This window comes from Metarhizium robertsii (genome assembly GCF_000187425.2).
Source record: "Metarhizium robertsii ARSEF 23 chromosome Unknown MAA_Scf_3, whole genome shotgun sequence".
Taxonomy (NCBI): domain Eukaryota; kingdom Fungi; phylum Ascomycota; class Sordariomycetes; order Hypocreales; family Clavicipitaceae; genus Metarhizium; species Metarhizium robertsii.
Window position 1 is genome coordinate 3,368,887 of NW_011942171.1, and position 27,050 is coordinate 3,395,936.

Here is a 27,050-nt window from a genome sequence, read left to right on the forward strand (position 1 = left end):
AAGCAAGACAAAACATTCGACAATTCAGCATGTGATCACAACATTTGGTTCGTTTATTATTTAATTAAATGGCATTAATTCGTAAATGTGCAGAGCACTGATTCATTTATATGCTTATGCCATCATGAAAACTACATTTATATTCTAAACCTCGCAGCGGCTGTTCATCGTCGCGATTCACTGCGGCGACTGCCTTGAGATTCCGTCTCTATTGAACTTAAACTGGGAAATCGCTTTGCAAAATCTTCGATATAGTCTTCTTTATCCTGGATTGACATCTCAAGAACAGGTTGACCTGGGAGGTCTACCGCAATGAGGTGCTCGGGCTGGGCATGTTGGCTCTGCTTAATTGGTGACGGCGGACGATGTCCTGTGGGGAAGCTATTTAGATGAGTGGGCTTTTTCTTCGGCGCAGGTGGCTTTTGCCCCGTAGATCTTGGCTGGGATGGTGCTGGCATTGAATGGGATGTAGAAACCGTGATGGACCCGGAGTCATTGGAAGGGGTCGCATTTATTGGTCTGGGGGCCATTGACCTGCGAACGATGTTTGGCGTTGGTTTCTGACCGGAAGGCGCCTCTGACTGCTCATCGGTGTACTTGCCATAACCGTGGGCAGTCCTTTGAACAGGAGATGGTTTCTGCTCCTCGCTGAGCAAGCTCTGCACGCGGCTTTGAATCGTGCTGGCTTTGCGTTGTGAAGCCCCCACGATCTTGGGGCCAGGAACCGGTTTCCCAGATGAGCCAACCCGGTTCTTGTATTCAGCTTGAGCAGCAGCAACTCGTTTTTCTTCTTCTTCAAGCTTTTGACGTTCGAGCTCACGCCTCATTTCTGGCGTCATGCTGTCCTCCTCAATATCGATCAGGGCATTGGCACTGGGACCAACAGCTGGTTCCTGCTTCGGTGGAACTTTTGCATCATGGTGAGATGTCGACTTTTGTGGCAACTCAGGTAACTCAGGCAGCTCAGACTGAATTATACCTACCGATTCCTGAGGTGAAGCGCCTTCAAACCGGTTGAAAGCGTCACCATATTTGCCTGCTAATTTCTTAAGACCAGAAGCTGTTAAGGCAGTCGATCTCCGATTGATATCCGTTTGTTCATCTTGAGTTGTCACTGGGGAGTTCGTCACGTCTAGCAACAGGCCCTCTTCTGTTTGCTTTCTGCCCTCCGCCCTGATTGTCTGAGGTGCAGCTGCCGGCCGCCGCTGTGGATTTTGCATTGATGACTGCACTGTCATCCTAGAAGGCTTGGCAGCCAATTCCCTTTCCCGCAGGAAATCCAGAGTGCTGGACTCAAAACTGGTGCTGGCGGGGCGTGGCCGACTGACATGTGTTGATGAGCTCAACGTAGAATCCGTCGACTGGGCCTGAATTCGATGATCCTCCAAAGACGGCCGTGACGATAGAGATGGTCGTCTGAGGTATTGAGGGCGAGCGTGATGAGGCAGCGAATCCTGGTCTGCGCGGGACGGGGTACGTTCAGGGAGCTTCTTCTCTGAATGTTTCTCAATTTGGGGCGTTGAGGCTCTGGAGGAAAACTCAGATGTCATCGTTCCAGTCGAGACATATTTTGCGTTAGCCTGAGCCGAAATGGCCCTCAGCTGGGGGTTACTGCTGATAATCGAGGAGGCCCGACTGGGTTGGCTCTGCTCTGTTGTTGCGGGCGCTGATGACGTGTTCAACGGAGATCGGTCAACAGGAGGAGTGGAAAGGTGTTTAGGCTGCTGCGAAGGGGGAGTGAGAGAGTGAGGTCGTGGAGAGGGAGCCGGTTTCTCTGGACTCTGTTGTAGCGAGGCAAATGCTTCGTCGGCCAGACGCTCTGCCACGTGTTGGTCGGCCTCAACGTGTTGAGACTCTGGCGAAATTGCCGATGAGTCGAAGTCAAATTTAGCTCCCTTGTCGTGAAGAAGAGAGAACTGGTCCAAAGTCGGGAAACGCGCAGATAGCTCATCGGCCCCGGGAGCTTTTTGACTACTCGTTGAATCGAGGGCGGCAAATGGATCCCCTACAGTGACTTTTCGCGACGGGTCTTGCTTTTGTGGCCCGGGTGAAACAGTAGGACGGCCCCGTCGCATGGGCACAATATCGGGGATATTGTGCTCTTCTTGCTCGGGTGGCGAGTATACTGCACCCACGACGGCTCCTTGATGGCCTTGTTGAGACTTGGTGGGTGATGGTTGACTTGCAGGTCTCGACTCTCGTTTCGCTTGGCTCGAATATATCTTGAGGCCACGTTAGGTATGAACAGTAACATCATTAAGGGAGCGACTTACATCGTGTATGGGAACTTGTCTGCCCTGCATGGCACATGCTTCCTTTAGGACTTGGTAAATGTTCGGCCGAGACTGCATGTTCTCTTTCAACATAGACCCTTGAGGCTTGTTAGTATTTTTGGCGTAACAAAATCTTGCTGGAAATCAAGACCAAACTCCATACCAATAAGCTTTTTCAGTCTATCCGAGAAGACAGGATGACTAGGATACTTGAAACTGGCGTTCAATATAGCCAACTGTCCCTGATCTTCAAAAGGAGTTGTGTAATAGCATAATTTATACAGCAACACACCCAATGCCCAAATATCCGACTTTTCGTTGAGCGGTTGCTTTCTATATACATCAACCATTTCGGGCGCTCGATATTGCAGTGTTGTGTGTTTCTGAAGGTCCTCGTCCATAAGTCGACACTCGACTACGGTTGTCGGTGCAGCTCGTGGAGGGGCGGAGGATCCGAAGTCGCATACTTTAAACCGCTTCGACGACCCGCGGTTCACAATGAGGACATTTTCAACTTTCAAGTCTCGATGTAGGAGGGCAGGTTTGAGATAATGCATACAAGCAACGCCCTCAGCGATATCGGAAAAAATGTGCAATATCTCGGGTTCCGTCAAGCGATGCTGCAAGCGTGTGTTCATAAAGTCAATCAAGCCGCCACCATCACAATACTCCATGAGGAGGAAAACCTCATATCCGCCACCTCTCAGTTCTGAAGCGTGGGAATCGATATATGTTACGATCGGTCGGTGTCCTTTAAGTCGTTTCATGGTCTCAACTTCGGTACGCATACCCCGCAGCGTTTCTTTGTCGGGAACAGCAACACGCTTAAGAACCGCCAGATCGGTACCGTCGATGGGTTTGGAGAGTTTGACCAAGTAGACATGTGCAAATCCTCCTTCTGATAGGTATTTCTGAATAACGACTCGATGACTGCCAACCTGGATCTTGGTGCCAGGGGAGAATGTGCCAGCGGGCGCACCGCCGTGCGACGGCGCAGCCTGCGGTGCGTATCCTCCGTGCTGTGCATGTCTCGAGCCCTGGTGAGGTGCGGCTTGATAGCCGTAGGAGGCCATTATGTCGAGATTCGAGCCGGTGTTTGGCCTCGCAAGCAAATTCGAGATTGCCTGCACTGGAGGGAAGCGAGGCAACTCAGCCAAACCAACAGTAGGATGACGCGGACGGCCGGGCTGGTGATGAGTTCCCTGTCGTTTCAGGAGAGTAGCGTCGAGCCGCACAAGCAGACGATCAAGACATTGGCAAAGAGGGAATGATGGAAAAAAGCTGGTGTCGTTTTTCAACACGGGACAGTCTCTTCAGACTGGATTGATGGTGTTGACGTCGACGCACAGAGTTGGGTGTCACGCATGAATGATTGGCACAAGACGCCTCAGCCTCATTGGTCTTGGGGAGCCACATTTCGATAAGCGTATGGGAAACTTTGTGGACCAGTGGGCAAATTTGCTCAGGCACCAGTGGGCCGGCAACTCGGGGCCTTGAGATAGACCAAACCCGTGGCTTGACTTCCCCGGCCTTGTTGAAGAGCGGGACCTGAAATCTGGAGATGCCAGCTTTTGGAAGAGTTGAAATTTGTCGATGGACTGAGGCGACGCACAGTGTCGTCCAACTTGGGCTTAATTGCCTGTCCATGCCAGTGCCTCTGGTATTTGCTGCGAAAATCTACTCTGGGGGAAAAATTACCCAGGAATTTGACCAGGTTAGGTACCTCCCAAGACCTAACTACTTACGTACTTATCTATACGTCGCGCTCTATATTCTACTATTGACACTACAGTATGTATATTAGTGTGTATCGACTTCTTGGTCGGCAAATATATTCTGCCGCAGCCTGTGGTAACAATTGATGAAAATGAATGCAGCCAAGACAGCGATGGCACTTGCCTTACAACTTCCGAGCTGTCAGTGATCACGGCAGCTCAAGTTTGTCGAAAGCTTCACACGTGACTCGCCTCTCCCCATTCATCTGTCGCAACCTCGTGAGTCTCATGAACAACTACGCCAATCATCTTGCCCCCTGAGAGACATTCGTGCTCTTTTTTAGCTTTGAAAAGCCTCCCACGACCATTTTCCTGCAATTCGTATCAACTAGGGGCCTGACTACGCTCCTTACACAACAGGCCGCGTCAATGTTTCCCTGATACCAAGTGCATATTACGTTCCAGCTCATGAAATGATAACTCAATCGTCCATCATCATCAACCACCGGGAGGATAGATACTTCAGCCTCCGTTTTCAAGTCTCGGTAAAATGCATAGAGGTCCATTGGATCCATGGTGGACCTGATATGGCGCTTCACGTTTATTCACTAGCTGCAGTTGTCGTTATAGTTGCCTCTGATTAGAGCTCTCAATAGTTGGATATCAACCATCGACAATATTGCGCAGAGGATGGAGTAGGACTGGAATCACGACGATGAAATTTTCTCAGGCTCTCGGCCTCCGTCACAACTTCTCTCATCCTATTCTTCTCTGCCGGTCTGAACTTGAACAGCAATCCGTGGCTCTTTTTTGACGTCGAGCCCTGCTGCTCTAAGGTAGACATCAACATACTCTCTAAGTTCCACCCGCCGCTGGATTTCCTTGCATCTCTATCTCGGCTGCCTCTGAAACAATGTTGTAAACAACCTTGTTGAGCGAATCGTCACCTACGAGGATGTCAACTTCGTCTGGGGCCAGTTCGCTTTCTGCTTTCACAACGTCTCGGCAGCTACAACAACATTGGCAGAGGTTTTGATGCGTGGGTGGTAATGGCATTCGACAGGTCCTCAATGTTCGCCCGAATAGGAGATAGACTTGCCTAGCCGATACGGTTTGTGCTCGGGTGAGTTGTGCCAGCTTGACCCTTGCATCATTCCTGCCCTTCGTAGAACGGCGGTTGAAAATACGGGTATTGACTGATCACAACTCACCCTCTAGGACACCGTGAACGGACGACTCATTTCTGTTATGTTCAATCACACTGTACTCCCCTTGGCAGTGACTGCAGGAGGAATGACATGGGCAATATATACTTTGATCTCACTTGTCCGGGTACCACCGCGTTCCAAAATGGTCTCGCCGTACTACCACCGGGACTTACACTATCACTTCGCCATTTGCACAACGACAACTTTATTTCAACGCCTGGCAACATTCTCCTGGCACAAATCGATGACAAAACTTAGGCAGCATGAACAGGAAGTTGTGGCGGAGGGAGCACCAGGAATGCTAATCAATAATAATGGCATCAGGAGCCACAGAAACGGAATTGATGGCAGCAAAGCCATTATTGGGGCCATTTCCGGCGGCACGGTCGAGGGCATTGCCGTCATCGGTATCGACATCCTGACCATCTTCCACGCCTCACAGAATAGGGAGAAAGGGTAGTAAGAGTGGTTTCACGTAACGTAGAACCGCAAGGCCCAGAACAAGGCGACTATATGCAACCATCACTGCCACCAATGCCCTAGCAGCCCATCCAGCGGCAGTACTCCGTGCCAGTCATGCCGATTCTACAAGACGTGTCTAACAACCTCACCAGCCATACGGACCGCAACCCGGACATGGGATGCACATGGGAGTTGGTCGCAATGCCGGGTCATGATAAGGATCTAGGAATCTTGCCCCCCATGGCACTTTTCGGCTTCCTTCAATCTCCGCCCCGTCCTCATGGGCAAATTCTTGATGAGGCTGGTGGGTAGATACGAGAACCATTGTGATTGGATGCATGAAAGCCTTGAGAATGGGCGGGTTTCTTTTGGCATTTTGAAGCTTGCGGCTGAGTTTCCTCAGAAGATGCGCCTTGATGACATGTCGCAATATCAAGTGGTGAGATGGCTGTGTGTCTATTACCGTCGTAGTATAGCAAGGGCTATACATACATATGTAAGGCGATTAGAGGCTTCTCCAAGTGGCTTTCGCTCCCCCCATGGTGAGCTGGCTGCTCAACAGGGCGGTCGTTATGCTAAGCCGATGTGACACATCGCATTTATCGATCTAAAGTGACGATTCACAAACCTGGAAATCAGCAGCCAGGGGGTCTTCTCGCAGGACCGGACGTCTTTTCCGCCTCGACGTGATTCGATACTGCCATGCAGTTGCAGCCGTTGATGCCGTCGACTTGTCATTCTTTATTCACCAGAATTTTGACTCCGTATTAGCACAGCTTTTCCATTGGTACCTACAATGGAAACGTCGAAAGCGCCAGACAGCAAATTTGCTGACACCGGCTGTATTTCTTAACCACTCGACTCCGTGCTCCGTATAAGTTGAGCACCGAATGCTACGAAGCCTCTTACAATCTTCAACATTTCTGAGCCACAAAACCTTGACACGATGAATTCAAAGCAACCGTCAGGGCAAGGACAATTACCCACCTGCCCAAAGCCATCAGCGTATGCGCCGTCCGCGCCGTTCAATGGCCAAAGTAACCGGTCAATTCCGCCCCGTGCCTTCATCAGACCCAAGCGGGCGATGATCAGTGTCGCATGCCAGAATTGCAGGCGACGAAAGGCCAAGGTGAGTTGGCAAACCTTCCCATATACTGTTTCCGAGATACGAGTGGATGCTTACAGACGTAGTGCAATGGCTCTAGACCAACCTGTAAACGCTGCCACAGTAGAGGCGAGTCGTGTACTTATGAGCTTGAAAGGGGTAAGGCATTGACTAGCGTGCTCAAGCAGAAGCGAGACGACTTGATGAATGAGAATGAACAGTACAGGGAGCTATTTCAGCTGTTATGTACTAAGCCCAAGGATGAGGCGTTGGAATTATTTCGTCGCATCAGAGAGTCTGGCGAACCCTTCATTGTCTTTGAAGCTGTGAGACAAGCTGAGGTGCTGTTCCCGAACCATTCACCGTCCGAAACTTACGGCAGTTATCAGCTGGAACGGCTGGATCGCCTGGCTCTGGATGGGAGCATTATCAAGGTTCCAGCTCGACCGTGGACGATTGTTGCGGGCGACGGGCTTGTGTCTGAGCTCATCACAAATCTGTTTCATTTCAATGGTACCTACCTTCTACCTGTTCTCGAAAAAGACGTCTTTATCGAGGATATGAAGTCTGGACATGTAATTGGTTCTAGATATTGCACACCGTTTCTAGTCAATGCCATCTGTGCGGTTGAAAGTGTTAGTTCCCCTGATTCTGATCCTCGACCATTGAACTAATTTAACAGAACTTTTCTGAGAGAGCAAAGCAATTTGGAGTCATTGCGAAACAAAACCTCTCAGATCGCTTTTTCGAAGAGGCCAAGCGGCTATATGAACGGGAACAAGGTTGTGCGTCGATCCCCAACATCGTCGCCCTCGTCCTTATGTACCTCACGATGGCCATCAAAGGTAGAGACAAGATATCCCGAATATATCTTTACACGGCGTATGCTCTGCTCAACAGGCTGTCGTTGGAGGAGAAGTTTCAGGCCCTTGAGAGCAGACCTGGTAGCCAAAAGGAGAAGTGTATCATTAGCCGTGTGCTTTGGGGTTTGTACATTATGGAAAGGTGAGTTGTAAATTCCGCGAAAAAAAAACAACAACCATGAGCTAAGCACTACCAGTCGAATTGCCTTTTACTATTCCCATCCGTCCATTTTACCCGCGCCAAAGGTGCCTAAACCGCCCGACGAATTTGGTACTGCCAACATGGATGTTTTGGGCCGTTTGTATGATGAAGCCACCAGTGCTGTCCCCTTGGTTCCGGGCATCAATACCATAAATTGTAATTTAACTGAGCTCTGGAATGACCTAATGCAGTACATCTGCCAAGGCGCCATCACAGGAAGTGATACCGACTTGCGTAGCCGCAAGAGCTTCTACTGTAGGTTGTTGGCATATGTAGCTCAACTACCGCCCAGATTTCACTGTTGGAGCAACATGACACCGGAAACATGTATGAAAAGGTATGATAAATCCCAAAACACGCACTCGTATTTCCTTAAGCCCTAACCCAAAGCTGGCAAGAATGCACGAAACGGAAATCATCTTCACTATTCTTCGCGACGTGCCCCTCGACACACCGTTTCACAACCTCTACGATCTCCCTGGGACAACTGTCAGAGACATATTACGCAAACGCTGCATCGCCGACGTGGAGCTAATAGGGGTTTACATGAACAAATGGCAATTCCTGGGTGGTCTTGCATATCGCCACATACACCTTTGCATGTATGCCCTCATCCCGTTCCTGGATGATTCGGCCACTCATCCGGCCTTCTCAACAGCCTGTATGATTGCCCAGCAGGGCATTAGCCGCATGAAGGTCTTGGGGTACCTGCTGCAGGGCATACAAGCGTTTGCATGGGCCATGGGGAAGACCATTCCCGAGTCTGCGCGGCGGTACCTCCACGGCTGGGGTGTGGAAGCCATAGAGCCAGACTTGCCCGTGTCGTTTGTGCTTCCGCAGCCAGACAATGTCAAGGAAGCTCTTGCGAGGAATTCGGGGTCGCTTTTGGAGGAAGTGGAGAGCCAGCTTGGCTCATTGATTGAGCTGTGGGCGAGGCTGGGGCAATAGCTGGGCAATTGGAGAGACAAGTACGAGTTCCATGAAGTATGTGTACGGTGGTGAGAAAAGGGGCATTATCATACAGCGACTAATGATTATGTTTTATCTGCTTACACATGTCATCATGCGAACATACACTTATATAACAATCACTGTTGATGGGACTCTGTTGCTGCGGCAATTCGGCTCTGAAGTTCTGGGCGAACCGGGATCGCCAGCGTATGCCTACTCCTTACAGCTTTACGGATCCGATGTTTGCAGTCTGACAACGGTACGGGGCTGCAGCCAAAATATCGAAGACATTGAGCGCTGCACTGACCATCTCTACCAGGCGTGCTTCGCTGCCGGACCAGAGTGTGCCCTACAAAGGGACACAGAAAAGCCACGTCACGATAGCGAGTGCCGAGTAGACGCTCTGATTGAGCGCCTCGACACAGATGCCGTCCCCAGACCGACGGAGGGCGGACTGGAAGTGGTCATCAGCGGCGCATATGTCTCATCTTCTCGCAGGTTGTCTAGTTGCCGCTGGACTTTTTCGAGAGCCTCTCGTCGACGCCTGCGTAGTCCATATACGTTGTTGGCCAGGCGGCCCCGGGGGGGGGGGCAGAGCCAGCCTGGAGAACCTAATGTTCGATTTATCAATGACGGCCGGCTGCTCTTCCTTCACGGCATCGTCGGAACCAGGAACTGATGCGTTAGCAGGAGGCGCTCACAAGGCCGTATCATATCCTGGGAAGGGGTCCCGGCGGGCTACCGTGGTCCAAGAAGACTTGCTTGCCATTTTGCCCTCGTTGGTGGCTATTGTGTTCCTGTCGTTCTTTGTCCGGGTTCTGAACATCGCTGGCTGTTCATAGGGGAGTCGTATGTTTACGGCGCGGCGCCATGCATGGCGAGCTGTGGTCCTCTGACAAGGCCGCGAGCTTGTGTGGTGAATGAGGAAAAGTTGAACACGAGCGCAACCCGTGTTGATCTTGGTAAGAACTGATGGAGAGGACGGGGCTGCTTTCATTGCAAGCGAGCTTGTGACCCCCCCTTCCGTCGGCGCTTTGTTCCTGTGCAGGACCCAGTTTCCATCTGATGCAGACGGGATGTATGATGAAGCACCAAAGGATGAGGTCTGCTGACCATTTGATTATGCTCAGAGTCCGGTGAAAATTGACCAGGCCCAGGACTCGTTTGTGTCGCTTCTGATGTTTTGGAGGTGGCCCTTTGTTCAAACCGGTTGCGTGGTGAGGCTGTGGCTGCGACGGCGGATAGTTGATACACAGCATCTGAACAGGGACAGGAGATGTCATTATTCATGACTTGATGCAGCTCCTCGCTCTGCCCTAAGGCTATGAATATTACTGGGGATTCAGGTATATAAACCTCGACGGGGAGCCAGACATGGGCTCATTCTTCATCTCCTTCATCTTCACCTTTGTTTTCAACAATTCAATAAACATTGGTCTAGGATTCGAGTTTCCCTCGGCACAACATCACACAGCCTACAGCTTACAGCCTGCATTTGCGCTGGGTCTTCCTGCTCTCCATCGTCCACTCTCGACAGATATTTTTGGTCCGGACTGACGCAGCAACTGGGCTGGCTTTTTCTCACCTTGGCGACTACCACCAACAAACAAAGGCGTAGCCATCTAGTGCCAGGATGAAACCCAATAATGAGCATGATGCAACTTTTGCGGAGGGCTTGGAGAAGCTGGTCGCCAAAAGTTTAGGTGCTGTCCTTTTTTTGAAAGCATATGATGAACATAATGCTCCGGCAGTGTACTTCTTGGACGGATACTTTTGCGGCCTGCTGGCGAAGAATGGGATGGACGACCATCTCTCCGTAAGTGCTAACCCCAAACTACAAATAATACGTCAAGTCGATAGTGCCACTATGACTAATGGCGTCTACAGGTAGCCCGCACCGCAGAGAGCGTGCATGTCATGTACGCAACCGAAGTGTATAAATGTTGCAACACGGCGTTACTCGACTCTGTAAGTACTAATTTCAGTCATAATCGTGCTTTCGACCGCAACATCGTGGTACTAATATCGTCTAGATTTCCTGGCTTAAAGTTCTAAAAAGGAGAGCGGACGGAGCAGTAGAGGAGGAAGAACTAGAGGAAGGAGAACTGGAGGACTGGGAGGGCCTAGAACTCCGTGCTATTAGGAAAGACCTTATTCAAGGGTTCCTTCACCGGCTTCACAATGACAGCGATGAGCTGCTGAGCAATGTAGGTACCAAGTTCAAGTACGAATCTTCCTTTTCCCACCGCAGCACGGGGATACTAATCCCGTCCAGATTTTCTATGAGTTCGCACATGGAATTCCCCACCAGATTAGTACTTTAAAACGTACACAGGAGCAGGAGCAGGAGCAGGAGCAGAAGGACTCCGAGACTACATGTACCGCACCGCAAACGAGCTTTGTAAGTACTAATGCTACATGGCAATGTCGAGTTGCATGTGCTTTCTTACCGCAGCATAGTGGTACTAATCCCATCCAGACACCAGGACATCCTATCGATCTTCAAGGTGAGCCCGATGTGGTAGGAATGCTATTTGATGAGATTCGCAAATTACGCCCCAACGACGATCCATCACGACCAAGACTTGCAGCTTTGATAGCAAACCCTGCGTAGGCAAGAGCAATTGGTGAATCGACGCCAGTGAATCGGGTGACACATACGATCATGCTCGCATCTCTCAAGTCTCTTCATTTTCGACGCCATGTCGAAAGAGACAATGGATTTGTCTAGATGTACCCTTCGAATCATGACTTGCTCATTGCTCATACCGGGGAACATACGGAGGTCCTGACTCGCTGCTCAGAGCCCATCTGTCGCATCGTCGACTGCCTTCCCGAGCACGACGAAACACTTGCCACCCAGCACAAAAGGAGGATACATCCGTGTTGGTCATTGTGCACATTTTGAATCATCCATCTCTTTTCAACATGTTGTCGTTTTTATACTTTTTTGTCCGCGCTGTCTTGTGTTGGTTGGTTGGTTGGTTGGGGACCAGACTGCTCACACCATCACGACATTGAGTTTACATACGAAGCTCCGGTCCCATCGACTTTGCTTCCAGGGGAAATTTGTCAGAGCGGCAGGACACGTATTTGTGTATCTGTGAAAAAAACCCGTCTGGCCGAAAAGAAAAAAAAAAGATTACAAATACCGCCCGCTTCGGTGCGAAATATCACCGCATCCTCCACCAGAATTCACCATCGATTTCTTCAGCACACCTGAAGTTTACAAGATGCATCTATGAGCCTTGTGGCAACTTTGCATCGAGCGCTCGCAAGGACCGGGAGAATGTGGGCGGAATGGGGCATATAGTACAGGGACGGTTTGGAGCCGACAGCAACTTGGGACTTTGTCACACGTCTTTCTTTATTATTGATGTTTTGTTTTTGAGACTCTTTAGTTTTTGCAACGAAATAAAACCGACACTCATTTGGCTTAGCTATCCGGTTCTTGAATCTTGGCTTGGTGTTTTCGAAATCGCTCCAACGCATACAGTGGACGGTAATGGTGACTCCAGTCACTGCCCAATAAGTATCGCTTTCCGGGGACTTGTGACATGTTCACCCGTATATGTATTCATTTTGATAAAGACCCGATCGTGCCGCCCATGTCTCTCGGCACCCATCTTTCGTCAACTTGCCTGGTATATTCAAGCTTTGCTGTCGGCATGCAGTCAATTCGAAGGCGTAATAACCCAGTGTCACAACTAGCAACAGTATTTCTATACACAGTTTGGCTGGCGTAGCGCTTACATTATGTTTTGAAGTTGGCCAGGCCGGGACTGCTGTTCACTGTAGGGCATGAATTCGAGGCTAGCAGGCACCGAAATCTAACCCGCGCCCTGGCTATCTTTGACGGACGTCGAGATATGAATAAGTAGAGGAAGCTTGCGCCCAAGGCTATGCGAGTCCTAGTGAATAGAATCTTTCAACATGGACTCTGGGGTCCCAGATTTCCCCAAGCTGCTCCATAGGATCAATAGGACTTCGTGCCATTGGTGAAAAAAAACCCAGCAATTTCAGACGCAGAGCTGATGAATGACGGGTGATTTCCCCTAGCGGATAGTCTACCCGAATGAGTGAGACGCATGTCGATGGGTGGCAGAAGGCGTAGAGTTTCGCATTACTATAAAAAAAGATATGTTTAGTCAGTAAATGGCTCTCAACGGTCAGATGTATAAGAAAAGACACTGGTAATGAATGAAGTCAATACCAAGACCATAGCTCACGCTCATACCTCAACTTGGCCACTCACCGTCATTCTTACAACTCGCAGTCGCCAAAACCCGACATCTCCCAACTCCTACAACAGACTTGCCGCGCCCATCGTTGCGCAGTAGTCGAAGCACCAAACCCCCAATTGCAACGTTCTGTCAGCGAGCTCAAAACAATCCCCAGCCAGGGCGGCTAATCAGAGGCTTGCACCATTCCTCCGTCATCAAGGGCAAAACGCATAAAACGCCCTCGGAAACCGGCCGAGTCCCATGCCCACAGACCGGCCGACATGACCGTCTGGCCGGCGCACAGCGTAGGCAGCACGACTCATAGCCACAATGACAACGCAGCACCCGCAAGTCCGGGCCTTGTACGGAGTAACCAGTCATGATTGGACGTAGACGCGCACAACCAGGATTTTGTTGCTCCTGGATCGGCCAGGGACGTGTCTTGCACGCCTCCTGCGCTCCGAAGCCTTTTGCCCGCCCAACCACCCAGGGTCAGCGTCCGTGGGCCGGGACCGCCAGACTGTCGTCACCGGCGCCATGATGGATTAGGAAAAGGGGGAGGCTTGGTCGGTGCCGATGTTCCGAAAGGCCCATGGGACGATGGCAGGGGGCGCGAAAGCCCTGGACGTCAAAACCTCCAATCTGTGGGGGAACAATAACAAGATGCGACACTCGGCATCAAAAAAGCAAATGGCTGTCGTGGACACAGAAATAGGAACAATAAGTCTGATGGCTCGTTGTATGTGTGTGTGTGTGTGTTTTCGAAACTTGAAACGGGGTCGTTGGCAGTTGCGACGAGATATATCAGGAATCATGCGGAACCATCATTGTCCATCCGCACAAAAAATGACAACCATCGCGTCCCAAACGTGGCTTCACCCCACGATGCCACTGGGCGAATCGTCGGCCCAACTTGAGCTCCCGCACCACCCTGCTCCCTCTTGAAACGGTCAAGGGACAAAAGGCCGATTGTTGCGAGTGTGTGCACCAACACAATGATGCGTCTTCTCCATAAATATTCCGTCCCATCACTCTTGGAGCTGTACGAGCTCGGCAGTCTCGTGCCGACGCCACAGCACCGCCATGGCCAGAACCCATCCTCACCTCCCGTCATCCATGTAGTCCCGGCTGTAATTGGCATCGTACAGAGCTGATAAACCCCCGTACGAGTACCGATCACCAACCGAGTCTGGCAAGTCTGATACGTAGTAGTACCAAGCAGGCTGTGTCGTTCCCAACGGGAGGCGCGACGCCGCGAATCGAAGCTTGCCGCCATCCTTTCCGTCTTCCCAAACCAGACGCGAATAGTCCGAATTACGTAGAAGGGAAAGGGCCCCTGGCCAATCCGACCACCTGTTCATCCAGCTTTCTGATGTTGGTTTTAAAAGGCCCGTCATCCCACTCCCACGCGCTGTTTGTGTGCTCGAGTCTCCAACATCCATACGTCACGTCGTCATCGCTGCCCCTCCGCTTCCCAGACGCTCAATATTATAGCCTCGCTCGATAAGCCCTCATATCAAGTCAACTATGCCTGCTACGCAACAACAGATGACCCAGGAGCCTGCTCCCGCGGTCGTTCCCGAGTCCCGAACTAGCACTGAGCAGCCTGTACGTTCTGCGCCGCGAGCCTCGTTGTTTTGCCCGTGCCATTGTTGCCAAGTCGGCTCGTCCCGTTGGCCACATGAATAGCTATCAACTTACACCATGACCACAACATCTGTTGCGAACCCTCCGCTGACAGTCGACTTTGCAGCGCCCTGTTGAGCCCATGTCTGCTGACTCCATGCGCCTCCGAGGCGGCGGCGAGGAAGGCGAGGTAAGCTTATCCCATCTGTCTCATCCGTGACGCACTTCATCATCGCCTGGACCGGCCACGCCCGCTTCCACTTGCGACTGACTGCGGCGTGTCGTCGTGCAATGCCTGTCGGCATCCCCTTCCCCCTAGAAGAAAAAAAAAAAAATCGCGCTTGAGCCTTTACTTGAAGTACGAATGGGTCAATGCTGACCCAGAAACAGGCCATCTGCTGCGGCATTTGCGCCGGCCTCTGCTGCTTCGAGTGCTGCGAATGCTGCTGCTAAAAATTGACTTTGGTTCAATGTTCCGATATCAAGATGCGAGCTGAGTGTGGGGTTCCAGGAGTTGGCACTGGGGAGTCGCTGGGGCGAGAGGAGAGGAGGGGCTGTGCAAATGGCAGATGCATCATGTCTGCCAGATCTCAACCCAGGTCTGGCCCAACGACAGAGGCGAACGTTGCTTGCCCTTCGCATGGCGCCGGGGCAGAAGAAACAGGATACGGTTGATTATGCACTGAAATTATATCATGTAGCACCAATCCCAAAGCATCACCTCATTCACCTGACTGCTCTGGACCCAAATTCCCGAGTTCCAAGGTCTGAGATCCACCTGCACAGACAGTCAGATAACTGACAGCGGTGCTTTGATCCGGTTCTTCCGAGTTGGGCCGCACATCGAGGCCCTGTAGTAATTCTCGTCATATTATTATGAACATGGCTATTCCGTTGAGAAACGAATAGCGGCACCACAACCAATTGCCAGCTAGTCTGCATCATTCACGCCCTAGTCCTCGGATGTATCCCTACACCGCAATCTGCCCAAGTCTTTTGACAACATTCTCGTAAAATGTTGTCGATAGTTTCTCGGCCGCATCTTCACGCCCTTGGTGAAGTCCGAGTCTGTTCCCCCCACCAAGACAAGTCCTAACCGCACCCTCAAACTTTTCGCCCATCTCACCTCCAACATCTGCCATTCGCTCATCACCAAGCAACTCGTCTTGAATTTGTCGCAAAATTTCTGGCTTGCCCCGAGCCCTTCGCATGTCGATCTTAAGGATCTTGTCAACCGTCTTCCAATGAGCCAGTTCGACAAAGATGATTCCCAGACTGTAAATGTCAAAGCATTTCTTGGAGCGCTGCCTCTCCTTCCTCCTGTTTGTCTGCGTATCCGGGTGTCTATACAAGTCGTGCTCTGCATCATCTCCAGGCACGTCTGTCATCTCGTCCGAGCCCCCCGGGCGTGAATAGTCAAACCCAGAGAGATACGGTTGACCATAGTCGACGGTCCCGGTGCGAGTACGGAAGAAGAGAATATTGCGGCTTCGAAGGCCCTTGTGTAACCAGTCGACTGCATGAAGGTATAGGACACAAGTACTCAGTGCCGTTGCCAGTCGGGCCCGTTCTGTTACGCGTGGTTTTCGAACACGATCATCTTGAAGAAGGTTGTGGAGGGACACTGGCGGAAGTGTGGGATGTAGTGAATCATTGCAAGGCCGCTCAAATACCAGACCCAACCGCCTATCAAGAATATCGACATCCTCAGCAGGGATATCGGGGTCAGCTTTATCGAAGAACCCGAGACAATGTGGTGTTCTGAAAGCCTTGGGCTTCGGGCTGTGACTCAGCAGAGATGCCAATTTTCTCACTCGATCGATAATGTCCTCCTTCGATAAGGAGTCTTCGCGCAGCCCAGTTGTATCGTAGTCTTTCCACTCTATCCAGACCTTCTTCCTACCTGCGGGTGTTTTCATGAGCGCTTCACAGCGTGAAGCTTCCGATTCATCTACCTCTGAACCGAGCTCTATTAGACAGCGCAGAATCTGGATATTCCCTGGCTGAGATGGGTTTGCAAGTTCAAGGAATTCAGCCGCCGCTTTGTCTGCTTGAGAGGGCCTTCCAGTCTTTGGATCAAGAGTTTCGTTAAGTGCCTTGAACTTGGCAAGTTTAGATAATTGCATCAAGGCATCGAGACTTGCTTCCCTTTCCAACTTTGACAGGGGAGAAGCGGTCGGGAGTGAGGCAGCTCCCGCATCTAGCTGCGATTTCAACGCCAGCACAAGGTGGCTTAAATCTGCAACCTTGTGATGCAAAAGCAAAACTCCCCTATTCGTGTCTTCCACTGTGTGTCGGATTTCTACCTGCAGTGAATGATCCAATATATTGGTCATGTTGTCGTTTAAAGCGGAGAATTTGGACAATACCAGTTCAAAAGCGGCTTTATCGAATGACACCCATCGAAGCCTTTGATACCCCTCTTGGGATTTTTCCTTCCAAGCCGTCATCGCTTTTTTGATAAAGTCTCGCTTCCTATCCGATATGGGAAAGTTGGCCTGTTTCGCGTCTTTATCTGGCGCACCGACCAAGTTTTCGTCATCTCGATCCGTCTTTAGATTATTGTGTCTGCGCTGGTGACTAGTGAACTCGTCAAACAAGCATCGGATTTGTACCAGCATATCAAGCACTGTTTGGCGATGCAAACTGAATATGTTCGAGTTGAGGATCTTATCATGATTTTCAGATTCTAGATCCAACAAGCCCGAAGTTTCGCTCCAAGCAAAAAGACGCTGCTGTTCCATCCGAAGCCTCAAGTTGAGGTATTTACACTCGTCATTGTACCCCAATGCAGTAACCAACAGCTGTATGCCTTCAAACGGCGACGACAAGGTGTATCAGTGTCTCATTACTGTTTGAGTACTAAATCTCGTGGAGACCTGTAGGCGATTCGTACCTTGGATACAACCAGTGTACACCTGGAGACCAAGTGATGCCACACCGAGGGCCAAGCCAGCAACAGAGACTGGGTCCATGACCGTCCGGGCAACGAACGGGGCGATAATGTCGTCAGTTTTTACAATCTGGGTCGGCTCTCGGGTACTTTGCCTCCTGAATGCATGATGGGGTGTGGTTGATGAGAAGCTGAAAGCTGAACTCAGAGCCAACAACGTGCAACAGGCTTGCTAAAAGCACGAAACATGCTCTAGTACGCAGAGAAATGAGTCTGTTCGTAGCCACGTGGGCTAAGAAGTAGAGAGCAGTTGTGAGAGCCCACTACTTTCAGCTAGAGGTGTTGTGCTTGTTTCGCTTGATGAATGGTGTCAGCACTTCGGTCTGGTCTGGACCCCGGCAACCCTGATGATATCTCATATTCTGATTTGCGACAATGCTACTCCGTAATGCGGAGTACGGGAGGGCTATCCGCAACCCCGCGCGCACCTCATCCAATACCGCGCATACGATACCATGGCTCTGTTTTTCTTTGTGCAACGTAGGTGAAGTAACCAGACTGCCGGGATATGGAGTAGAGCCCTTGCCAATGGAAATGACTCTTTGTGGCTGGGGCCCGGAGACTAGATAGCCATTCGATACGTATCGACGGGATGGCACTATTTTCCGCGTTCGAGCTGCAGTACGGAGTACGGAGTACCGTATTAGACTTGCAGCTGGGCTGAAAGTGACGGCTATCTTACCAGACAAATTAGCCCCCACGGCGCATCGCCTATTTGTAAGCGAGGCAAACGGGAAGGAATACGGACGCTGTCCTCAATATTTGATTCAGGCTCATTGCTGGCTGCCCCCTCGCATGAAGACTTGGAAAAACAGTACTCTCATGGGCCGTCCACCAAGAACTACAACTGTTGCGTAGGTATGTGGGTGACAGGGCCTGGTTGAGCAGCGAAATGAATAGTAATAGGGTCCCCGCCAAATCATTCGTTTATCGTCTTGCACTCCGAAATAAGCAGCAGTGACCCAAGGAATGCGCGGTAAAAGCACCGAGTATGCAGCGAAAGTCAGAAATGTCAGAGGTACGAGCAAGGATCATGGTACTGCTGGTTCTGTACCCCGTACTCCGTAGATCTGGCCACATTCTGAGACATGCCGTGTATTTTGTTTATTAGATCTCACCTTCGTCATCTGTACGGAGTAAGGCCGAAATGAGTGTAGCCGTCACACTGGCGAGACAAGGCAGTACCAAAGGAAAAGAAACTTAAACTCAGTAGGCTGCTGCACAGAAGCGACCTTTATGCTGTCAAAACAGGACTTGGGGTTTCATTTCATGCGATGCGGGCGATGCGGCTGTTGTGTAGAACACCCACTCTTTTGCGCTTGGTCTGCCCAGTGTTCAATCTAGATTGTGGGCGAGGACAGAGCAGGGAGCTAGGGCCGAGATTCAGAAAGAGAGAGACAAAGAGAAAGGGGGTCTCAGTTGGATAGCAGCATGGGCCATGTTGGTCGGCACGGACTGCAAATTGCATTTGAGAGAAAGGAAAAATGAGATTGGAAAGGTTCGGCTGAGGAAGGAACGTTGGACGATTGCCTATTGTCCGTCGCCCATCGGTGTTTCTCATCAAGCTGCATGGAAGTTGGATGGTCGCCAATGAGCAGACGGCAAGACGGGCAGATGGCCTGATGCGCCTTCCTCGTGGCTCAACGACGTTGACCGGGTTTGGATTTGACTCGAGCAATTGGGAAAGAGCGACCACCATGCCGCACAGAGCACATATGCAGCATAGCAGATGCTCACGCCCTACTCGTTGACTGCGTCCGCGCAAGCCTGGCAATTGTGTATTCTCACTCCATGGCTCTTTGCCGAGTATTCCGTATACTGTACTCCGTATTGTTCTCGTCTCATTGCTGTGCAATTTGCTGTCAATTGTTCGAGTTACACATTGACCAGCCACACAGACATCCACACCTTCCCACTGACTTCCACCAGCTCCTGCGCGGCAGCCCGGAATCCCAGGAGTCCAGGACATGGTATGGAGACGCCTGGCCCTTCACCAGCCGGTGAGCAGCCAAGCCAGCCTTTGCCCAACCCTCTCACTCACTCACACAATAATAAATAGAGAACTCAACACCCCGTACGACGCGTTCCTGGGCCATAGATCAAGCCAGGTGGCCAGGATTCCAAGTTTATGGCAAGGCCAGAGAACAACCTACACGACCTGGACATTCCACATGAACACATCCAAAACGGCCAAGACAAGGACACAACCGCTCGCATTTTTGGGGGGACAAGCATGATGATGCTGTAATGCAATGATGCACAAATGCCTACTATAGTTGAGACTCCGCCGCCACAAAATTGCTTCTTTGCTGCCGCCAAACCTTCCCCACCCATCACAACCTTGGATCGACACTTTGTGGGAGCCTTACTCTTTGTGGCAGCACCCAGCCCGTAGGAAACCACAAAGCAGACGACTGAGCCTTTATCCGGACTAGTAGGAAATCCCATCCTTTCGTTCGTCTATCGCTCACTCGTCTCCTCTTTTGACACTAATCACCCAGCCTACGACGCCTTTGGCAACTTCAACACCTTCGACACGTGTGGGTCGTGAGCTTGTGGATATTCTTGATTCTTCCTGTACGATTGCTCTCTAGCACCAGGATCCTGAGTTTTAGATCCAACGGCGTGGTTATGGCTGTCAACCCTTCAGTTTCCGAGCCGGATGGCAGCTCTTTTTCAGCGTTCCAAAACCGGGCAGCTTCCATGTCTTCCGCATCATCGCCTAGCTCTCAGGCACAAAGCACAACCCCCGCTGCTGGTGTTGCAGATGCGGAGAAGAGCACACCTCCTGATATGAGCAATGACGGACGCTCGCGAGAATCAACTGTGCCCGCCGCTTGCCTGGCATGCGTAAGTTCCCATGACCCTTTCTGCCCCGTATTGGACTGCCCTTTTGTGGGCTTGAAGCATTTGTTTCCCACTTTGTAACTTCCTCAACGGCGCATTCCTATAAGCCTCCGGCGTTGACCACCTATGCTAATCTTTTTACACTATTAGCGCAGCAAACATCTCAAATGCGATGGGCAAACACCATGTGCCCGTTGTGTCAATACACAGAATGAATGTGTCTATGTTGCTTCCAGGAGAGGATACAAAGGCCCTCGTCGTGGCACAGTTCAGAACCCCAACAAGAGACAGGCCACGTCGCCTCCTGACCTAAGCCCAAGCAGTTCAGATTGTCCAATGCTACTCGGAGCACGAACCGGGTCGGCTAATATGCCCACGGTTATGGGCAGCACGTTTGGTCCGCCGGGTATTCCTGCGCAAGATACCCAGGCCACTCAATTCCCCCAGGCGCAGCCGCCTACTAACATGCAGCTGTACAAGTCTTATTGTGCAGTTAATGGAATAGAACCTTCGCCGTGGGCAGCAAACCAGAACGGAAGTCGACTTACTATGCACATCTCTGTTCCTACCACAGAGGAACGATGCTTCGATTCGTTCTACCACCACTTTCATGCCTCTCATCCGTTCGTCCTGCCCCCGAACTTCCTTTCGCACATATCGAAGGAGGCCCCTTTGAAACCAGTATTAGCAGCAATGAGATGGATCGGGTCTATTTTCCTCGATGTTGGCAGCCCTACTCGAGAACGACTGTTTAATGAAGCATTCAGCCTCATATGCGGCCCCAATCGGTCCAAGGACGGGTTTCTGGTTCAAGCTATGATGCTCCTCATTGTTGGTCTTGACGGAAGTTGTCAGCAGGACAGGGCAAGGAGTATTTTGAGCGAAACGGAGACCTTGGCGCTGGAACTGGGACTGAACACGCGAGAATTCGCTGCAAACCACGGGCGTGGCATTCCCGTACTGGAGGAAAGCTGGCGACGCACTTGGTGGGACTTATTTGTCATTGACGGAATGGTTGCTGGCGTCCACCGTGCAACTAATTTTCTCCTGTTTGATGTCCCGGCTAGAGCCGCACTACCCTGCGAAGAAGACCAATATATGTCCGGCGTGAGTGCGCAGTTTTTTCCCTTTTGCTTTCATATCCTCTTTAAAGCTCTCTGCCTTCATTCGAGCTAACCAGGAGCTGTAGCGAATACCTATCCCTCTGTACTTGGACGACCTTGAAGATCAAGACTTTTCCGGAGAAGACCGCGAATTTTCATCCTTCGCATATCGAGTACTGTGTGCTCGGAATTTAGGAAAATTGATGCGAGTCCCTCCTATCTTTGGACCGGAAGACGAAAATCTGGGAAAGATCGAAACACTTCTCACAAACTGGCGGCTTCATCTGCCGCAGTCGAAACGAGACGCTTTGCAAAAGAATGGACAGCTGGACGAAATGATGTTTCAGGCACACATGATGAATCAAGCTACTTCCATCATGCTTCATCAGCCACACTCTCAACTGGACTCATCTCCAACCCAGGATATCAACTCATGTGCTCCTCATCAGGCTATCCCTGCCGGCGACTTATTCAATTCACATACCAGACATACTATCGAATCTGCCAACAGCATCAGTACAATGATAACCCACCGCGTATCGTTGCTTTCGCATACTCACTTTTTCACATGCGTTATCACGCTGTCGTCGATCGTCCATCTGAGCAGGTGGGCTTTGTTCTTCATACCTCACGACGACGACGACCTTCGGCAGCAAATTCGCCTAAATATTGGGGCACTGAACCGCCTCTCTGAGGTCTGGGGGGCCGCTGACCGTGCCCGTGGACAGGTCAAGGCGGTAGCACAGGAAATTTACAAGGTGAAGAAGCAGCAGCGGTCTAATTCACAGTTCTGGCTGGGACTTTCCCAGGAGGAAATGCTGAACACGATTGCCACAGACGATTCGATTATCAACGAAATTGAAAATTTCGAGCCAATACCCAATCTCCTGGGGTGAAGCGGGAAGGCAATGATGACTGGACAGACGAAGGAAGGGTTTTCGAGGTCAACGCAGCGCGATGCGGCGTGCGGCGCAACATGTTACAACACTATGCAAAAGCTATTCTTTTATGTATTCACATCTAGTTATTTGAGTGGTATTTTCGGACCGAATCATGTTTAGGTGACGCAGTTGGCCAATCGGAATTGAAATATATTGCATGAATACAATGGGTTTCAAAGCATCGTCCGAATAAATATGAGTGGCTGTCAGGTAACTTGATAAGGGATCCTCGGCATTTTTGGGCCAGCCTACTCGGTAGGTATCATTGGAACTTGTGGTGCTCAGGTGCTTGCTTGCTTGCTCCGCAGTCGTTGCTTGGCGTGGATGCGTCTCTTTTTGTCCTCGTTTACTGTAGCACATGGGGAGACGTGAGACAGACTCAGGATACGGAGTAACCACAGGCTCGGAGATTTAAATCCCGTGATGAATGTGCACGGAGCCTAGAGCAAAGGCGGAGGGAGGGGGGATGCGGGAAACAACGGTCAAGGTGCTGTCTGCAGCCCTACAGCCCTACAGCCCTGTAGGCCAATGTACATGCTGTCATGTCAACATGGCTACATGCGTGCATCCTTGTGAGATTGGCCGTCCCCCAATGGATCGGATCAGCAGCTAGGCTGCGCGATCTCACATGAGCACAAGGGCCCGGAAGAACAAAATAGATGCGAAGGGGGGGATCGGGAGGGGACGATGGACGCGCGGGTGTGCCGGTTTCACACAAAGTCTTGACATCTCCCACGTGGGTTAGGCGGCAGGGCGGGTCTTGGCCGCCGACCTTCTGGATACTAGAGCGAGTACGGAGTAGTTGATGATGGTTCGGCGACCATGGACGAGGGCCGATACGCGCCGCATAGTCGGTCGTCGAGCGTGTTGCTTGGTTGATTATATGAAGGGGGATTGGTGGCGGCGAACGAGGGGACAGAGCGCAGACTGCTGCTGCCAGGCTCTAGCTTGGCGGGCGGAAGGGAGGCGTTTGCGTACTCCGTACAGCTGAGACGAGGAGATGAAAGAAAAAAAGCTAATCAAGCCTGACAAAGACGGCGACCTGGCAACGGCAGTGGCAAGCCGCCAGCATGTGTGTAATGTTGGTATGCAGACGTCAGTCGTCGGCGACCAAGGTTAGGGAGGCTCCCGAATTTTAACTTGGCAGAGAGGAGAGGTGTACGCCGTAGCACGGCGGGGTGGGCCAACGGCCACGACGCAGCCAATAGGGCAATTTGCCCCGCCAGTTTTCACTAGGTGTCAGAAGCCACGGCCAAAATCTAAAATGCCAAGGCACCAGCCAGTTGAGACGCATCTGGAGTGCGGAGTAATTGACGTTATCAAAAAATCGATGGGTCGCACATGGTGGACCCCGGATCCCCGACGAGGCGCAACCCGACACGACAGGCTGAAGCCGCAGGCGGGCAAGCAAACATTTTGACAGATGGCACGACGATTCTGTATGCTAGCGCAATGCGGCGCTGCCACGGGCCCTCGGGCGCGCTGGGATCGCATATTAAAGTATGGCAGCTCGGGCAGCCGGGGACCAAAACTCTGCCACTCGCCTCGCGGGTCGCAAACCGTTACATGTACATACAGTACGTATGATGTATCCACCACGGCAGCCGCACGCGCAGAGATGTGTATGGTGATACGTCCTCGGGCTCTGCCAGCATATGTATCATCTATCAAAAGATAGGCGGATGGGTGGACGGATGGATGGGGGATCGCATGTATATAAATATGGCCCTTTCTCTCGCCGCCACGTTATACCAGTGTCCAAGGAGCAATAATTTCCTAATTTCGGACATCTCCCCCCCCCCCCCCCCCCCCCTCTTCGACGTCGTACACCAACCATCGTACCAAACCTGACATCGCGCTGCATATATTGCTCACGGGTCCGCCAGGATCCCTGCCTACAGCCTGCGTCTCGCCGACCAGCTTTGCACTCCCAATACAAAGAGCTGGTGTCTTCCCCGCCTCCTGCCCGAATCCTCTTTTTTCTCTTTTCCAAAAGCGTATACCCGGAATTCTGCTCGTTTTGTTTTTCGTGGGAAGAGGAAGACGGAAAAAAAGGGACGTATAAAATAGGTCGACACAGACATGGCCCAACAGGCGATGGGTTGTGAGAAGCCCGATCCCCCGCCGGTCGGTATCAAGACGGACCCGGAGCAGCAGCCCGTCGCGGACAGGCATCTGGACAACTCGACCGTCAAGAACATCACCTGGAGCGGGGTCACCGTCACGGTCAAGGACAGGGAGACGAAGAAGCCAAAGAAGATTGTGGACGACGCGGCGGGCGCAGTCCAGGCTGGTGAGTTTGAGGCCTTTGTTTGCTCGTCACATATACGGTCAGAGATTGCGTGTATACATTGGCGTATACACACGGATGTGTATACATGCATACATGCGTCCTCATATGTGCGCACGTTATACACATCCATACCTATATAATATACGCATGCACACACACACACGTGTATACACTCATACATGCATGGATATATACATATACAACGCTTCCAACGTCATCCCCTACCTACAAGACAGTCTTGATATACTAACACCTCTGGCCAGGCGAAATCTGCGCCCTCATGGGCCCCTCGGGCTGCGGCAAGACGACGCTGCTCAACGTCCTCGCGCGCCGGCCAACCAACGCAAGCGACGTCCAAGCCAAGGTGCTCATCAACGGCAACCAAGTGTCGCAATCGGCCTTTCGCCAACTGACCTGCTTCGTGGAACAAGAAGACGCGCTGATCGGCTCACTCACGGTGCGTGAGACGCTCGAGTTTTCCTCCCGTCTCGCCAGCACGAGGTTGTTCCCCCCTGCCCCTCTTCCTCCTCCTCCTCAACACCAAAAGACACAAGGGCTGACATGAAAGCCACAGCTCGCTCCCCCGGAAAGAACGCATCCTCCGCATCGACTCCCTCCTGGCCTCCTTCGGGCTCACGGCGCAGGCGTCGACGCTCATCGGCACGCCCATCCGCAAGGGCATATCGGGCGGGCAGAAGCGCCGCGTCGGCGTGGCCAGCCAGCTCATCACCAGCCCACGCATCCTGTTCCTCGACGAGCCCACGTCGGGCCTCGACTCGGCCGCCTCGCGCGAGGTCGTGAGCTACCTGCGCGCCGTGGCCCGGCGCCACGCCCTCATCGTCGTCTGCTCCATCCACCAGCCGTCCACGGCCACCTTCAACCTCTTCGACCGGCTGGTGCTCCTGTCGGCCGGCAAGACGCACTTCTGCGGGCCCGTCGCCGCCGTCGTGCCGCACTTTCGCGCCCTCGGCGCCGCCGTCCCCAACTACACCAACCCGGCCGAGTTCCTCCTCGAGCTCGTTAACCTCGACTTCTCGCACGACGCCGCCGGCGCGTCGGCGCGCCTCGACGCCCTCCACACGCAGTGGCTCGAGTCGCCGCAGGCCCGCGAGGCGGCCGCCCTCGTCGCCGACCTCTCCGCGACCGCGCACCCGCTCGACCTGTCCGAGATGCGGAGGCCGTCGCCGCTGCACCTCACCCTCACCCTCCTGCACCGCTCCTTGATCAAGTCGTACCGCGACGTCGTGGCCTACGGCATCCGCATCGCCATGTACACGGGGCTCGCCGTCATGATGGGCACCGTGTGGGTGCGCCTCTCGCCGGACCAGGAGTCCATCCAGCCCTTCATCAACGCCATCTTCTTCGGGTCCGCCTTCATGTCCTTCATGGCCGTCGCCTACGTGCCCGCCTTCCTCGAGGACCGCCTCCAGTACGTCAAGGACCTGCGCAACGGGCTCTACGGCGCCGGCGAGTTCGTCGTCGCAAACTTCTTCATCGGCGTCCCCTACCTGTTCTTCATCTCCGTCCTCTTCTCCGTCATCTCGTACTGGCTGTCCAACTTCCAGCCCACGGCCAAGGCCTTCTTCACCTGGATCATGTGGCTCTTCCTCGACCTGCTGGCCGCCGAGTCGCTCGTCGTCTTCATGTCCTCCCTCGTGCCCAGCTTCGTCATCTCCCTGGCCCTCGTGGCCTTCGCAAACGGCCTCTGGATGTCCGTCGGCGGCTTCATGGTCCCGCCGACCATTCTCAACGCCTTTTACAAGTACGTCTTTCACTACTGGGACTACCAGAAGTACGTCTTTGAGGGCATGATGGTGAATGAGTTTGCCGAGCGGACGTACGCCTGCGGGGAGGGCTGTCGCTGCATGTACGAGTCGCCATTGGCTGATCGCTGCGAGATTGCCGGCCAGGCTGTCCTGTACCAGTACGGCTACTCGACCGGCAACATGGGCCAGAATGTCGGCATCATGATTTCCATTATTGCCGGGTATAGGATCGCTTCGTGGATTGTTTTAAAGCTGCGCAAGTAGAGGACCGTATATACTTCCGGGGGGGATATAGATGATGATAGATTGAGCATATGAGGGTATATTTTAATAGACTGGATTTTGTTCTTTTGGCCACATACTCCGTACAAAGTTTAAATGTGCGAGACGCCTTCAGTCTCGAACTAACCATTATTTGTCGTACCGCTTGAGGGACATTTTGAGGGATCCAATGTGAGGTTTGACTCGATGTTCCGGCGTTGTACCATCAATAGCACGTGGCAAGAGAACATGGTGAAG

The 27,050-nt window shown here is 52.1% G+C and overlaps 7 protein-coding genes across 7 annotated transcripts; 5 read left to right on the forward strand and 2 right to left on the reverse strand.

Annotated features, from left to right (window-relative positions):
* Nucleotides 1-164: 164 nt before the first annotated feature.
* On the reverse strand, nt 165-3,346 carry MAA_03415 (serine/threonine protein kinase; the record flags this gene model as incomplete). Its single annotated transcript, XM_007821413.2, has 3 exons — nt 165-2,222; nt 2,274-2,371; nt 2,437-3,346. The coding sequence occupies 3 exons, from the start codon at nt 3,344-3,346 to the stop codon at nt 165-167; spliced, it is 3,066 nt and encodes a 1,021-aa protein (XP_007819604.2).
* Nucleotides 3,347-5,338: 1,992 nt separating this feature from the next.
* Nucleotides 5,339-5,656, forward strand: MAA_10984 (uncharacterized protein; the record flags this gene model as incomplete). The annotated part of the gene is made up of 1 exon (XM_011412929.1): nt 5,339-5,656. The coding sequence occupies one exon, from the start codon at nt 5,339-5,341 to the stop codon at nt 5,654-5,656; it is 318 nt and encodes a 105-aa protein (XP_011411231.1).
* A 948-nt stretch (nt 5,657-6,604) lies between these two features.
* MAA_03414 (Zn(2)-C6 fungal-type DNA-binding domain protein) lies at nt 6,605-8,776 on the forward strand (the record flags this gene model as incomplete). The annotated part of the gene is made up of 5 exons (XM_007821412.2): nt 6,605-6,787; nt 6,850-7,398; nt 7,446-7,768; nt 7,824-8,083; nt 8,166-8,776. The coding sequence occupies 5 exons, from the start codon at nt 6,605-6,607 to the stop codon at nt 8,774-8,776; spliced, it is 1,926 nt and encodes a 641-aa protein (XP_007819603.2).
* A 1,636-nt stretch (nt 8,777-10,412) lies between these two features.
* On the forward strand, nt 10,413-11,393 carry MAA_03413 (uncharacterized protein; the record flags this gene model as incomplete). The annotated part of the gene is made up of 5 exons (XM_007821411.1): nt 10,413-10,595; nt 10,667-10,747; nt 10,813-10,986; nt 11,055-11,180; nt 11,235-11,393. 5 exons carry the CDS (start codon nt 10,413-10,415, stop codon nt 11,391-11,393), a joined length of 723 nt encoding a protein of 240 aa, XP_007819602.1.
* Nucleotides 11,394-15,599: 4,206 nt separating this feature from the next.
* MAA_03412 (Protein kinase, catalytic domain protein) lies at nt 15,600-17,603 on the reverse strand (the record flags this gene model as incomplete). Its single annotated transcript, XM_007821410.1, has 2 exons — nt 15,600-17,440; nt 17,525-17,603. The coding sequence occupies 2 exons, from the start codon at nt 17,601-17,603 to the stop codon at nt 15,600-15,602; spliced, it is 1,920 nt and encodes a 639-aa protein (XP_007819601.1).
* Nucleotides 17,604-20,212: 2,609 nt separating this feature from the next.
* MAA_03411 (N-terminal binuclear Zn cluster-containing/DNA binding domain-containing protein) lies at nt 20,213-22,427 on the forward strand (the record flags this gene model as incomplete). Its single annotated transcript, XM_007821409.1, has 3 exons — nt 20,213-20,431; nt 20,639-21,535; nt 21,618-22,427. The coding sequence occupies 3 exons, from the start codon at nt 20,213-20,215 to the stop codon at nt 22,425-22,427; spliced, it is 1,926 nt and encodes a 641-aa protein (XP_007819600.1).
* A 2,127-nt stretch (nt 22,428-24,554) lies between these two features.
* MAA_03410 (ATP-binding cassette sub-family G member 2) lies at nt 24,555-26,795 on the forward strand (the record flags this gene model as incomplete). The annotated part of the gene is made up of 3 exons (XM_007821408.1): nt 24,555-24,765; nt 25,029-25,266; nt 25,340-26,795. 3 exons carry the CDS (start codon nt 24,555-24,557, stop codon nt 26,793-26,795), a joined length of 1,905 nt encoding a protein of 634 aa, XP_007819599.1.
* Between the last annotated feature and the right edge of the window lie 255 nt (nt 26,796-27,050).